Below are 14,894 nucleotides of genomic sequence, written 5' to 3' on the forward strand. Positions count from 1 at the left end.
TTCAAACTCATGTAAAATGTTTCTCCACTATATTTTCTTTCTTAATTTTGGATAAATCATTTGATGAAACATTTTATTGTTTGTTTTTGTTTAGCTTGTATGTCAGTGCTCTTACTACACCTACAACACTCATGAGTGGCATTCAGTAAGTAATGCAACACATTTTATTTTTGAAAGTAGGTTGGTTTTATTCAGGATTCCAGTACACTATAAGTCCCCACTCTCTTAGCTACAAAATCCTATTTTTCAACATAATCTCCATTCAATATGACCCGCCTTATGCCACCTTGCTCGGAGGGCCAGTATGCCCCCATGATCCCACTCTGCTGGTTGACACCAGAGTCAACATCTCGCTGAATCAATAACATGCCCATTATCCATGTACTGCTTCCTGTGAAGTGCTTCCTCCATTAGGCCAAACAGATGGAAGTAGGAAGGTGCTTGGGCTGGGCTGTAGGGTGGATGGGGAGAAACAGTTCAGTCAAGTTTCGTGAGTTCCTCTCAGGTGCACAGACATGTGTGAGGGCTTACATTGTCGTAAAGAAAGAGAAGTTTGTTTGCATTTTTGTAACAATGAACATGCTGAAGTCATTTCTTGAATTTCCTGAGGTTAGCGCAGAACACTTCAGAGTTGATTGTTGCACTGTGAGGGAGAACATCAAACAGAATAACATCTTCAGAGTTCCAGTTGAAGATGTGGCTTTGAACTTTTTCTTCAGTGGAGAGGTCGTGTGATGCCACTCCATGGATTGTTGTTTTGTTTCTAGTTCAAAGTGATGAACCCTTGTTTCGTTGTCTGTGATGATGTTCAACAAGAAATTGTCATGGTCAGCCTCGTAACACACAAAACATTCCACACAGATGGTCCTTCATTGCCCTTTATCGTCTTATGTTAGGTGGCAAGGAAACCAGTGGGCACCTACCTTTGAGTACCCTAATTGGTGATGAACAAGTATGTCAGCGCTATCAACAGAGATGTCCAATTGTGCAGCAAGGTGTTTGATCGATTGTGAGTCATCAGTCACCTCAAATAAGAGTGTCCGCATGTTCCAACATTGCAGGATTCACAGCTGTGTGCAGCTGACCAGAAATCTGGTTGCAATGATGACAGACACCTCACACAATGACTCACCATGATTTTGTTCACTGCTAGGTCTCCATAGACATTATGCAATGATCTACAAATATCTGCAGTACTCTGGTTTTCTGCCAAATGGAAACTCAATGACAGCATTCTGCTTGGAACGCACCTACATTACAGACACCATTTTGAAGGCTATGTATAGCGTTGCCACCTATTCGAACTTCATGTAACTATAGAGGCTGAAGTGTAAATATTCCATGATGTACCAAAACAATTGCCACATTTTTTTGTTTTTCCCACTTAAATTTCCCAAGAAAAAAAGTGTTGCATTACTTATTGAATGCCCCTCACAGCTATCAGAATACATGGGCTCTTGGATATATATTCCATGTAATTCTAATATTTAAATTAAACAGATCATGATTTCTTTTCCAGTATATAGACTGCTGATAGTGCTCTGTGTAAAGTTACGTAAATGATTTGTCTGAAGTACAGTATCAAATAAAAACAGCAGCTTAGTAACTGAAGAGGAGGGACAGTGGTTAAAGTACGTAGCTGGTTTTCTCTCATTATAGAAGAACACATATAAAGTAATTTTGAAGAAATTCCCACAATTAATCAGTATGAGATGGTTAATACTAGTCATAATGTGTTGTTAGTATATCTTACAGAAGTATGCTGCGGTAGCTGCTTCCACCTGTTAATGTATAACGTGATGAATTCCACATCCTGACTTCTCTCCTTCATAATGAAATTTATAGGACATGATGTGTGAATGAATGAATACTAAGTACATATGCATTGTATATTTGGCATTGGAATACCTCATCCAGTGGATTTAAAATTGTGCTTCAGTGCTTCTTCCATGCATTTATTCTTGTTTGTTGGCCAAATTTCTGTCCTAGTGATTGTTTATTCATGATACTGAGTAGCGTAAATCTGAGTCTTAGAGTTTGTATTTGTTTGGATAAAAGTTCATTTCTGAATCTCAAAAGTTGCTCTTACAATACAAATCAGTGTAACTTTTGCCATCAGTTTACACTATTTTTCGTCATTCTACCTTACTCCTGTTCCTGGAAAAGAAGATTCTCAAAGTTTGATATGTATGTTTTTCAATCTCTTTACATTCTTGCAAGCAATACCCAATCTGCTATTGCTTTGGTGAATGAGAAGAAAGTCCATTTCAACTAGCTCTGAAGCATACCAGTATTATTATAATAATAAAATATTTATCATAATATGATGTAACGTATTGAAAATCTAATTTGCAGGTTCAGTGCACCGTCTTCCTGTGACATAACAGATAAATATGAGGTGGACTGGCGAACATATTTAACAGTAAACAGGAGTGTTGTATATGCTGTTATTGAAGGAAGGGGATCAGGCTGCAAAGGTGACAGGATAATGCATGAAGTTTATAGAAATCTTGGCCAGTTTGAAGTTGAAGATCAAATTCATGTTACAAGGTAAAAGTACTGCATATTTATCTTCTTAATTTCACATAAAACTGATTTCTCATTATAACAGTGCTTCAGAACTGAGCTCGACGACAAAAAGGCTGATGTTGTTACATCAATAACTTTGCTGATGCATCACTTCCTGTGAGGGAAACATACGCACATTAAAAAAAGTTTTGCATCACCTCAGTTCCAAGAGCTCTGGAACCTGTACAGAAAATTGGGATAAAGATGAACATAAACATCATTTCCGCCCTTTTTATTGCTCATGAAAACCACACATTGCATGTTGTACCACCATACAGCGAGACCTTCAGAGGTGGTGGTCCAGATTGCTGTTGTAATGGATCTGGGAGATGTTATTTTTTTTACTGTATTTGTCGATACCAAATTGTAAAATTTTTTTTTTATACTTTTTGTCAGAATTTATTGTAATTTGCCTTATTATATGTTAATTTACTTATGTTTTTGAGAGTGAAAGCATATTGATTACTATTAGTAAATGTATCGAAGAATAGCAAAGAGACTGATTACAAGTGGAAGCTTGTGTGTTGTGTAAAATATCTTTGACGCTGGAGTCGTCTTTGACTATAGTCAGTCAGCAGCTAACTCTTGGTGTGTGTTGACAGAAGAACAATGTGAAGGTCGCCGTCATAAATAATTTTGAATTATGTTACTATTTTTTTTGTATTAACCATAAAAAAAAGAAACTACATTTGAAGAAAAGGTATTTGAAACACCAAAATGAGGCAAACACATTGAACCACGTCTTTTCTGCAGCCGACAAAGATGCATTGTGGAATCATACTTAGACAACTGAAGCCAAGACTAATATCGCCTTGCAAACATCTAACAGAAAAGGTACTGTCACGAAATATGGCAAATTTAAGTAAATAAAAAATAGTGACCATATTTTCAACTTGTGTCTTAGCCGAGATACAATATTTCACTGTACACACCAGTACCTCTAAGACGCAGTAGCACATCCTCTTGCATTGATGCATGCCTGTATTTTTTGTGGCATACTATCCACAAGTTCATCAAGGCACTGTTGGTTCAGATTGTCCCACACCTCAACAGCGATTCGGCATAGATCCCTCAGAGTGGTTGGTGGGTCTCATCGTCCATAAACAGCCCTTTTCAATCTATACCAAGCATGTTCGATAGGATTCGTATGTGGAGAACATGCTGGACCCTCTAGACGAGTGATTCCATTATCCCGAAGGAAGTCATTCACAAGATGTTCATGATGGAGGCATGAATTGTCACCCATGAAGACAAATGCTTCGCCAATATGCTGCCGATATGGTTGCACTATCGGTCGGAGGATGGCATTCACTTATCGTACAGTTATTACGGTGCCTTCCATGACCACCACCAGCATACATCGGCTCCACATAAAGCCACTCCAAAACAGGAGGGAACCTCCACCTTGCTAGACAGTGTGTCTAAGTCATTCATCCTGATTGGGTTGCCTCCAAACACCTCTCTGACAATTATCTGGTTGAAGGCATATGTGACACTCATCAGAGAAGAGAACATGATGCCAATCCTGAGTGGTCCATTCGGCATGTTGTTGGGCCCCTCTGTATCGCACTGCATGGTGTTGTGGTTGCAAAGATGGACCGCGCCACAGTCGTCGGGAGTGAAGTTACGCATCATGCAGCCTATTGCACACATTTTGAGCCATAACATGACATCCTGTGGCTCCATGAAAAGCATTATTCAACATGGTGGCATTGCTGTCAGTGTTCCTCCGACCCATATTCCATAGGTAGCGGTCACCCACTGCAGTAGTAGCCCTTGGGTGGTCTGAGCGAGGCATGTCGTCGACAGTTGCTGTCTCTCTGTATCTCCTCCATGACCGAACAACATCGCTTTGGTTCACTCCGAGACACCTGGACATTTCCCTTGTTGAGTGCCCTTCTTGGCACAAAGTAACAATGCAGACATGATCAAACCGAGGTATTGACCATCTAGGCATGGTTGAACTACAGACATGAGCCGTGTACCTCCTTCCTGGTGGAAATGACTGGAATTGATTGTCTGTTGGACGCCCACTCTCTAATAGGCACTGCTCATACATGGTTGTTTGCATCTTGGGGTGGGTTTAGTGACATCTCTGAACAGTCAAAGGGGCTGTGTGATACAATATCCACAGTCAATGTCTATCTTCAGGAGTTCTGAGAACCGGGGTGATGCAAAACTTTTTTTGGTGTGTGTGGTTTCCAATGTAAGTAGATTATTTCAGAAAATGTTTATACATGCAAGATATGCTGCCGTGCTTTCATGTAAAACTTTTTTTAAGTCTTTCTCCCTTAAAACTTTTTAAAGTGCTTCTCTTGTTGTAGTGAAGAAACTGCCAGGATGTGAACTATACACCACTCATTCGTTTGTAGATCACATCAGTCTCCAGTCTCCCGTTTTATCTATAAGTAATACAGTTTTCCCTACTGGCTGCAACTGCCAGAGACTGTGGTCATGTGTGTGTGTGTTGCATTTGCATGAGTATGTGTGTTTCTATTTTCAACAAAGGCCTTGTTGGTTGAAACCTCACTTTCCATCACTTTTTGTTGTGCTTATCTGTGACTCAGCACCTCCACTATATGGTGAGTAGCAACTACCCTTTTCGCAATATTGTAACATTCAATCCTGGATTTTTCACAGTTTTTATTACTTAACTTGTTGTCTGTAAATGATTATTTAAGGTATAATTTGTTTATAGCAAAGATATTCCTTAAGTTAAGCCACAAAAAATGTGAATGCTTCATTCATTTTACCTTTATTGCCACCAAAATGAACTGCTATATTGAAAAACATGTAAACTTAATTGTTTCTAGGAGACTTTTGGATATATTGAACTTCATTGAGAGTTCTAAAATTGCTGTATGGGGCTGGAATTATGGCGGTTATGTGACATCACAAATCATGGCAAAAGACAAAGGAAACATATTCAAGTGTGGCATCGCTGTTTCACCCATAACTAGTTGGCTGCACTACCGTATGTTTTAAAGTTCTGATATGAATAACTACATTTAGTGTTTATTAGTAACATTATTTGATTAGTCTAAAAAATATGTTTATGTTGTCCAGATGCCATGTACACAGAGCGATATATGGGCCTCCCTACAGTGGAAGATAATCTTGAGAACTATGTTACATCAGATGTTCTCAACGATACTGAGAACATAAGGAACAAAAAATTCTTTTTAATTCATGGAACAATGGATGACAATGTTAACTATCAACATTCTATGCTGCTTGCTAAAAACCTACAGAGTAAAAATATTCTTTTCAGGCAAATGGTAAGTGTCTATTCTGAAGAGACTAATTTTAGTATTCAGACTATAATTAATCATGATAATTGACTAACTGACCACTTTTATGTCACTACCTCCTTGCAGAGCTACGCAGATGAAAGGAATGACCTCTTCCAAGCCCGTACACATCTTTATAAGACAATGGAAAAATATTTGGAAGAATGTTCAGTTTTAGAGTGGTAAAGATACAGTGTACTGATGATCTTGAGCATATTTCAAGAACTGTCATGATTGTTCATTGAACTAAATACAATTAAAATATATTTTTTCTGTCACTCTCAAGAATCCAAAAGTAGTAAATGTCTTAGTAACTCTCACTGCTAAAGCACGGAATTACACTTTATGGGTTCTATACTTTAACATTGTCAAAATATTGTAAAACATTTTGTAATGGGAATATACTCATAGACAAACTGTAAATATATTTGTATAAAAGCTATTGAAAAACCAGCCAAAAGAAAGAGGACTAAAGCATAAATTTCTTCTTTTGTATTCTGTATATTACTCTTCTGGTGTCTTCTGATTGCCAAAAATGTAATAACCAAACTCATACAACTCCAGAATAGTTTGTGTGTGGCTTTTCAGATTGCTCTCTGTATTTTTTACAAGGACCCAGTTACCTCAGAAGCAAATTTGACTTATAAATGTTTGTTCTCACATCTGTTCTTCATTTGAATCTACTTTTTAAATAGAATAATGACCTTTTTTTCACTAGATTGTGTATGTTTAACTTTGACCTTTCAAATATTTACCAAATAGCACCTTTTAAATTTATGGCTTCTGCTAGGCAAGACAATAATGTGGAATGCATATGTTTATACTGAGTGACAAAAAATTCCAGATTGGTATCAACATTGGTGAGTGTCTTCCACAGAAATATATCGGACATGTTTACATGATTCTCCACAGTGAATTCTCAAGTACTGTCTGCACTGTGACTAGCATATCACAGGTGTTGCAAATTAGTTGCTGTCAATGTAATGTTATTTACGTCTGCTGATGCGTAAAAGAAATTGTTGTAACATTCTGGAAAACAACAGCTTTTAGAATAAATATCTAGGATATAAAATAATTGTGCTTGTGGAGACAGTTCATTGCTTAACAACACACCATATTATCTTAAGAACTAATGGTATACAAAATCATAGAATGAAACACATAGAAAAGAAACTAGCCATCAATCCACGAGTACATGAAATAACCTAATGATATTTTACACAAATCATATCAGCCATAAAATGAATCTATTTGAGGAAATGAGATCCTCACTGGTCATTTTCTGACCTCATGGACCATTCTAAATCTACTGGCTCACTAATAAACAACAAAAAACATATTTTGCTCACATGTGTTCATCACTGTAATTGAAAGAACCCTTATTAAATATTTATATCTAAAAACAAAGATGATGTGACTTACCGAACGAAAGTGCTGGCAGGTCGATAGACACACAAACAAACACAAACATACACACGAAATTCAAGCTTTCGCAACAAATGGTTGCTACATCAGGAAAGAGGGAAGGAGAGGGAAAGACGGAAGGATGTGGGTTTTAAGGGAGAGGGTAAGCAGTCATTCCAATCCCGGGAGCGGAAAGACTTACCTTAGGGGGAAAAAAGGACGGGTATACACTCGCACACACACACATATCCATCCACACATACACAGACACAAGCAGACATTTGTAAAGGCAAAGAGTTTGGTTAGAGATGTCAGTCGAGGCGGAAATACAGAGGCAAAGATGTTGTTGAAAGACAGGTGAGGTATGAGTGGCGGCAAATTGAAATTAGCAGAGATTGAGGCCTGGCAGATAACGAGAAGAGAGGATATACTGAAGGGCAAGTTCCCATCTCCGTAATTCTGACAGGTTGGTGTTAGTGGGAAGTATCCAGATAACCCGGACGGTGTAACACTGTGCCAAGATGTGCTGGCCGTGCACCAAGGCATGTTTAGCCACAGGGTGATCCTCATTACCAACAAACACTGTCTGCCTGTATCCATTCATGTGAATGGACAGTTTGTTGCTGGTCATTCCCACATAGAAAGCTTCACAGTGTAGGCAGGTCAGTTGGTAAATCACGTGGGTGCTTTCACACATGGATCTGCCTTTGATCGTGTACACCTTCCAGGTTACAGGACTGGAGTAGGTGGTGGTGGGAGGGTGCATGGGACAGGTTTTACACCGGGGGCGGTTACAAGGGTAGGAGCCAGAGAGTAGGGAAGGTGGTTTGGGGATTTCATAGGGATGAACTAAGAGGTTACGAAGGTTAGGTGGACGGCGGAAAGACACTCTTGGTGGAATGGGGAGGCTTTCATGAAGGATGGATCTCATTTCAGGGCAGGATTTGAGGAAGTTGTATCCCTGCTGGAGAGCCACATTCAGAGTCTGATCCTGTCCCGGAAAGTATCCTGTCACAAGGCAAGGCTGGAAGTCAGAAATTCCTGGAGGAAGAGGAGGTGGGTCCCGCTGTGACGGAGGACGCAACTGTTCCAGGCAGGGTTCAATTTGGATAGTGTCTTGGGGAGTTGGACCATTAGGAGTAGGATTACCTGGCCGTCCCATTGTAGCTGGCTACCAAGCCCCCACAGAACGTATCTCTGCCTACGTAGATCAACACCTTCAACCCATTACATGCAGTCTCCCATCCTTCATCAAAGACACCAACCACTTTCTCGAACGTCTGGAATCCCTACCCAGTGAGTTACCCCCGGAAACCATCCTTGTAACAATTGGTGCCACTTCCTTATACACAAATATTCCACACGTCCAGGGCCTCGCTGCGATGTAGCACTTCCTTTCACGCCAATCACCTGCCACCCTACCAAAAACCTCTTTCCTCATTACCTTAGCCAGCTTCATCCTGACCCACAACTTCTTCACTTTCGAAGGCCAGACATACCAACAATTAAAGGGAACAGCCATGGGTACCAGGATGGCCCCCTCGTACGCCAACCTATTCATGAGTCACTTAGAGGAAGCCTTCTTGGTTACCCAGGCCTGCCAACCCAAAGTTTGGTACAGATTAATTGATGACATCTTCATGATCTGGATCACAGTGAAGAAGAACTCCAGAATTTCCTCTCCAACCTCAACTCCTTTGGTTCCATCAGATTCACCTGGTCATACTCCAAATCCCATGCCACTTTCCTTGACGTTGACCTCCACCTGTCCAATGGCCAGCTTCACACATCCGTCCACATCAAACCCACCAACAAGTAACAGTACCTCCATTATGAAAGCTGCCACCCATTCCACATCAAACGGTCCCTTCTCTACAGCCTAGGTCTTCATGGCAAATGAATGTGCTCCAGTCCGGAATCCCTGAACCATTACACCAACAACCTGAAAACAGCTTTCGCATCCCGCAACTACCCTCCCGACCTGGTACAGAAGCAAATAACTAGAGCCACTTCCTCATCTCCTCAAACCCAGAACCTCCCACAGAAGAACCCCAAAAGTGCCCCACTTGTGACAGAATACTTTCCATAACTGGATCAGACTCTGAATGTGGCTCTCCAGCAGGGATACAACTTCCTCAAATCCTGCCCTGAAATGAGATCCATCCTTCATGAAATCCTCCCCACTCCACCAAGAGTGTCTTTCCGATGTCCACCTAACCTTTGTAACCTCTTAGTTCATCCCTATGAAATCCCCAAACCACCTTCCCTGCCCTCTGGCTCCTACCCTTGTAACCGCCCCCGGTGTAAAACCTGTCCCATGCACCCTCCCACCACCACCTACTCCAGTCCTGTAACCTGGAAGGTGTACACGATCAAAGGCAGAGCCACGTGTGAAAGCACCCACGTGATTTACCAACTGACCTGCCTACACTGTGAAGCTTTCTATGTGGGAATGACCAGCAACAAACTGTCCATTCACATGAATGGACATAGGCAGACAGTGTTTGTTGGTAATGAGGATCACCCTGTGGCTAAACATGCCTTGGTGCACGGCCAGCACATCTTGGCACAGTGTTACACCGTCCAGGTTATCTGGATACTTCCCACTAACACCAACCTGTCAGAACTCCAGAGATGGGAACTTGCCCTTCAGTATATCCTCTCTTCTCATTATCCGCCAGGCCTCAATCTCCGCTAAGTTCAATTTGCCACCGCTCATACTTCACCTGTCTTTCAACAACATCTTTGCCTCTGTACTTCCGCCTCGACTGACATCTCTGCCCAAACTCTTTGCCTTTACAAATGTCTGCTTGTGTCTGTGTATGTGCGGATGGATATGTGTGTGTGTGTGTGTGTGTGTGTGTGCGAGTGTATACCCGTCCTTTTTTCCCCCTAAGGTAAGTCTTTCCGCTCCCGGGATTGGAATGACTGCTTACATTCTCCCTTAAAACCCACATCCTTCCGTCTTTCCTTCTCCTTCCCTCTTTCCTGATGAAGCAACCGTTTGTTGCGAAAGCTTGAATTTTGTGTGTATGTTTGTATGTCTATCGACCTGCCAGCACTTTCGTTCGGTAAGTCACATCATCTTTGTTTTTAGATATATTTTTCCCACGTGGAATGTTTCCCTCTATTATATTCATATTACTAAATATTTAATTATAAATAAATATGGCCTCTTTATAGCTCCTTGAGTGTTTTTCAATGCTGCTCAGACAATTTACTTAGGTTGCACCATATTCAAATGACATGCTACTTTATTAATTACTAAAATAAGTAATTACTTTAATAATTATTAAATACATCTTAAATCAGCATATATAACACATTAGGAGAATGGGACAAGTTATGGCCTCAAAACTCTGTATTCATATTACATACATATGTTAAGGATTTAGAGTTCTATGACATTACCATCAATCAAACATAATTAAAATGTGTGTGATACAAGGTGATCAGTGATGATAACTGGCACTTTCAGCTATCATTTGACGTATTGCTTTTGACTGTGCCTTTATGCATGTATGTGCTGTTAACTTTGTGTGTTTGTTGTAGAAATACTGATTTATGCGAACTATTGTAAGTTTCTTAATTTTTTAGTACAGCTCTTGTTGGTGACTTGTAATGAGTTTGTCTCATTGGTACAAAAATTTTTGTGTATCTTGAACTTATATAGCATTAGATGAAGATGTGAAAATTGATTTCTGCAGTATCAGCATGGGTTCTTTTCATAGCTTGACATGAGGCCTGGCATTATAGCTCCGTTTTCTGTCTCATTGTCAGGCTAGTCACTTAGCTGCTTCATACGGTGCCTGGGAAATTCTTTCGCCCAGCGCTCCTCTAGTGCCACCTGGGAACACAACTCTACTTCACAAAGTTTGCAATAGCCTCAGCCCTGTGTATACAATTCTCACCCACTGTTGGCCAAGCAGTGAGTGTTGCCTTACAGAGTGAGTACTGAGAATTATAAATGAAAGGACTGAACAATACAAAAACTTCTGTATAACTGAAGTTGTCTTTGTTAGTGAGTAATTCATCTAACAATGGAAACTCCAGTTTGGAGTATATTATCGAGTAATTTATCTGCCATATAAAATACTCGCAGTAAGCTGTGTCATAAATTTATCTTTGCACCAATGATGTAATATACTGAATTTTGTAATCTCTTTCAAGCTTTGTAAATATATTTTATTATATTCACACAGTCAAATGCTGTGGTGCTGTAACACTGTGTGTGTGTGTGTGTGTGTGTGTGTGTGTGTGTGTGTGTGTGCTTCACAAATATTAATATCCATTGCTGTGGTAATGGGGTAATATTTCAATATTTAATTATATTCCTGCAAATCCAAACTACCAAACATTCTCTACATATTGCAAACCAAGCATGTGAAGCCAGAAATTCTAAAGCATTCATGAAGGGCAAGAATAAAGCACCTTAAATGACAGTGTGCCATGGAAATGCATCATGCCAATTAAATTAGTTAGTAATGACTAAAACAGAACACTCTGTGTAAGCTGTTGTAATTTCAGACACTGGAAAATCTGAAATGGGTAGATGGCCATTCACAACATACAGAAGGTGCTGAGCAGCAGAAAGGCACATTAAAAGAAGACCAGCTGCTGGATATTATAATCTGTCAGACAGGATCCTCCTTCAGATGCAGTAAAATAAACAAACAGACACGCACACACACTCATTCATTCATTCACTCAACTCACATACACAAACATGGCCACTGCCACCTGTGGCTGCTAAGGCTGCACTGTGGTCAGCAGCAATCTTGGCTGGGGTGGGATGTGGGGTACAGAAGAGACATGGGGCAAGGAGGGAGAGGGGTAGCAGAGTAAGGGGAAGATGCTGTAGTGCTGCCTGTGGGAGTGTACAATAGGGACAGGGCATGGACAGGTTGCTGGGATCAAGGTGGGAAAAGGGGAGAGGAGAGAGGCAGAGAAGGGAAAATAACTATGCAGATGCTTCAGGGGGTTAGCATGTGCGTGTGAGGTTGGAATGTGGCAAGGAAAGGAATAGAGGCAGTTGAGGAATGGGGATAATGAAGGTTGAGGTCAAGAGGTTTGCAGGAATAGAAATCATGTTGTAGGAGAGTACTCACGAGCCCAATTCAGAAGATTTGTTGTTAGTGAGAAAAAATGGGATGTTGAGGATATTTCTGATTCTAGAGCACAACAAACCCCTGGCAGAGAACATGTTTCAGTTGTTCCAGTCAAGGATGATACTGAGTAACAAGATGGGCTTTTGTGGCCAATTACTAGGTATGTAGGGAATGGTAGGTGAATGAGGAGGCAATACACAGGAGGTCCGTTTCGGGACAAGTGGATAGAGTAGTTTCGGTCTGTGAAGACCTCCCACCATATTTGGAGAGGGATTGCTCATCACAGCAGATGTGACAACCAGAGCTGGCTAGATTGTATAAAAAGAACTTCTTGGCACAGTATGTGTGGCAGCAATCAATATGGAGGTATTGTTGATGGTTGATATGTTTTATGTGAATGGAGATACTGATAGTGCCATCTGTGAGGTAGAGATCAACATCAAAGGAAACGGCTTATTAATATGAGGAGGGTAAGGACAGTCTATCCACATTGATGTAGTGTACCAACTTAGCTGCTAACACCATGAGCCATTCTATGTGGATGCTGTCAGTCAGCATGAATGGCCACCGCATAACAGCTGGACCACCCAGTTTCTAAGCATGCCACCTATAGTGGCAACTTCTGCCACCGAATGTATCAGGATGACCAAATGTAGTGGAAGGAGGTAGAAAGCACCATATTAAGACTCGTCCGAGCTATCCATCATCAGGATGCTGTTAGTTGACTCAGCGGTCTGCGTCCCTGCTGACTCAGCGCCGCTTGGGTTGAGCCGAAGGCGGCCAGCTGCGTCCTTCTCGCTGGTGTGGCTGAGATTGCAGTGACAACGAGCGCCCGAGATCTGGCGTCCTAATCTGCTGCCCTTGCCTTGGTATGCCTCCAGCGTGTGTTGGAAGTCAGGACATCCGCCCACAGTAGTGAGCCAAAGAGTGGCCCACCGCTGGCTGGCGGCCTATGGACCCCGCGTTGGCCTCAGAGGGTCCAACCAGCAACCCGCCGTGGACTGGAACGCTGGTGCCCCATCTGCTGCTGTGTGTAGCTGGTGGTGTGACACGCTCTGCCATCCAGAAGAGCTGCCACACTTCAATGCATCTCGTTAGAAACCTGCACCTGTTTATACGCAGCTGTGCACCTGTTTTTCCATACGCACTGCTTCGCGTCACGTACTCATAACATGCTAGGTTTGCCAGGGGGATCCTTCTGCCTATGATTTATGACATGCAAAACTGCTATGTATACTCTTTCAGCACTTTGACGGCCCTGTGGCCTCTATTCTATTTCGCAACTGTTGGTATGCGTGAGTCACTGCAATCTGGCCCCCACCTGGCTGTAACTTGTGCTCAGAATATTGCACAAAACTAACTTTCCCTATCCTGAACGGTTGTGCCACTACACACCCAATATGGTGCACCTGACTTTGACAACTGTTTCACACCTATGCTATCTCAGTTCTTCTCACCAGCACCAGCTTTTCTGAATTGTGCAGGTGGGAACTCTCCCTACAACATGTCCTTCAACCTTCACTAATCTCCCTCTCCAGCTGCCTCCATCTACGTGCCTTCCCCCACTCCAGTGTCACATTCACATATACCTGCTATCCCCCCTCCTTTCCGTCTCCAGTGGACCTACATAGTTATTTCTCGTTCCTTATATCTCCTTTGCTGCAGATCTTCCTGATGCCGTACCTAGCAGCCTGTCATCGTCTCCTTGTCACACCTCCAGACTCTCCCACAGGCGTCACTATAGCATCTTCACTCACCCCTATCCCGTTAGCCTTCTCCCTCCACAGCATCCATGCCTCTTCTGTACCCTCACTACCTGCTCTAGCCAAGATCACTGCTCACTGCAGTCAAGCATTAGTGCCTGGAGATGACAGTGGTCATATGTGTATGTTTGAGTTGTATGTGTATAAATATGTACAAGTGTGTTTCTGTATCTGAATAAGGACTCTGTCTGAAAGCTTACAGTATCCAACACTCTTCTTTTAATGTGCCTGTCTGCCACTAAACAGCTCTTTTATGTAGTGAGCAAACATTTATCTGTTCATATTGTAGTTGCTGCAGTTTTTCACATTCCTTGTACAAACTTCAAATTCAGAATGGAAAAAGTTAAGCCAAATTATTATTATGGAGAAAGCTGTGGTACCAGATTTTCTGAGTGCTGAAAATAATGTCTCCACAACTAACTCTCTCACTGAGTCACAGATTCCAATATCAGTGCTTGCTACATCTATCCAACATCACCCACCTGAATTCTGAAAATGTGTTTGGTATTTGAGACTGAGTTTATGTTGACAAATTGCTACCTAGGAAGAAGTCATAACTCTGTTACTTGTGGGGGGACAATTTTCAGTATTTAGGAGATCTTGTACCATAGCTGGGCACTTGCTGTACACATCCCCTGAGCAATGTACAGCCATTAGAGTTGTCATAGTACTGGTGTGCATTATCAATGCCGCCAAAGCTGGAGTAAGCAGTCATGCAGAAAACTGTGACTGCTTATTTCAGCAGGTGGTGTGGTATCTTC

General features: G+C 41.6%; 1 protein-coding gene across 1 annotated transcript in view; it reads left to right on the plus strand.

Moving 5' to 3' along the window:
- Positions 1 to 6,902, plus strand: part of LOC126263288 (venom dipeptidyl peptidase 4-like) — a 276,946-nt gene extending 270,044 nt beyond the window's left edge. The window contains exons 13-16 of the mRNA XM_049960374.1: positions 2,356 to 2,550; positions 5,382 to 5,542; positions 5,635 to 5,846; positions 5,946 to 6,902. Of these exons, the coding sequence (XP_049816331.1) occupies positions 2,356 to 2,550; positions 5,382 to 5,542; positions 5,635 to 5,846; positions 5,946 to 6,044 (667 nt within the window). The 3' untranslated portion in view covers positions 6,045 to 6,902. The remainder of the gene's footprint in view (positions 1 to 2,355; positions 2,551 to 5,381; positions 5,543 to 5,634; positions 5,847 to 5,945) is intronic.
- Positions 6,903 to 14,894: the final 7,992 nt, after the last annotated feature.

This window comes from Schistocerca nitens, chromosome 6 (assembly GCF_023898315.1).
Source record: "Schistocerca nitens isolate TAMUIC-IGC-003100 chromosome 6, iqSchNite1.1, whole genome shotgun sequence".
Lineage (NCBI taxonomy): Eukaryota > Metazoa > Arthropoda > Insecta > Orthoptera > Acrididae > Schistocerca > Schistocerca nitens.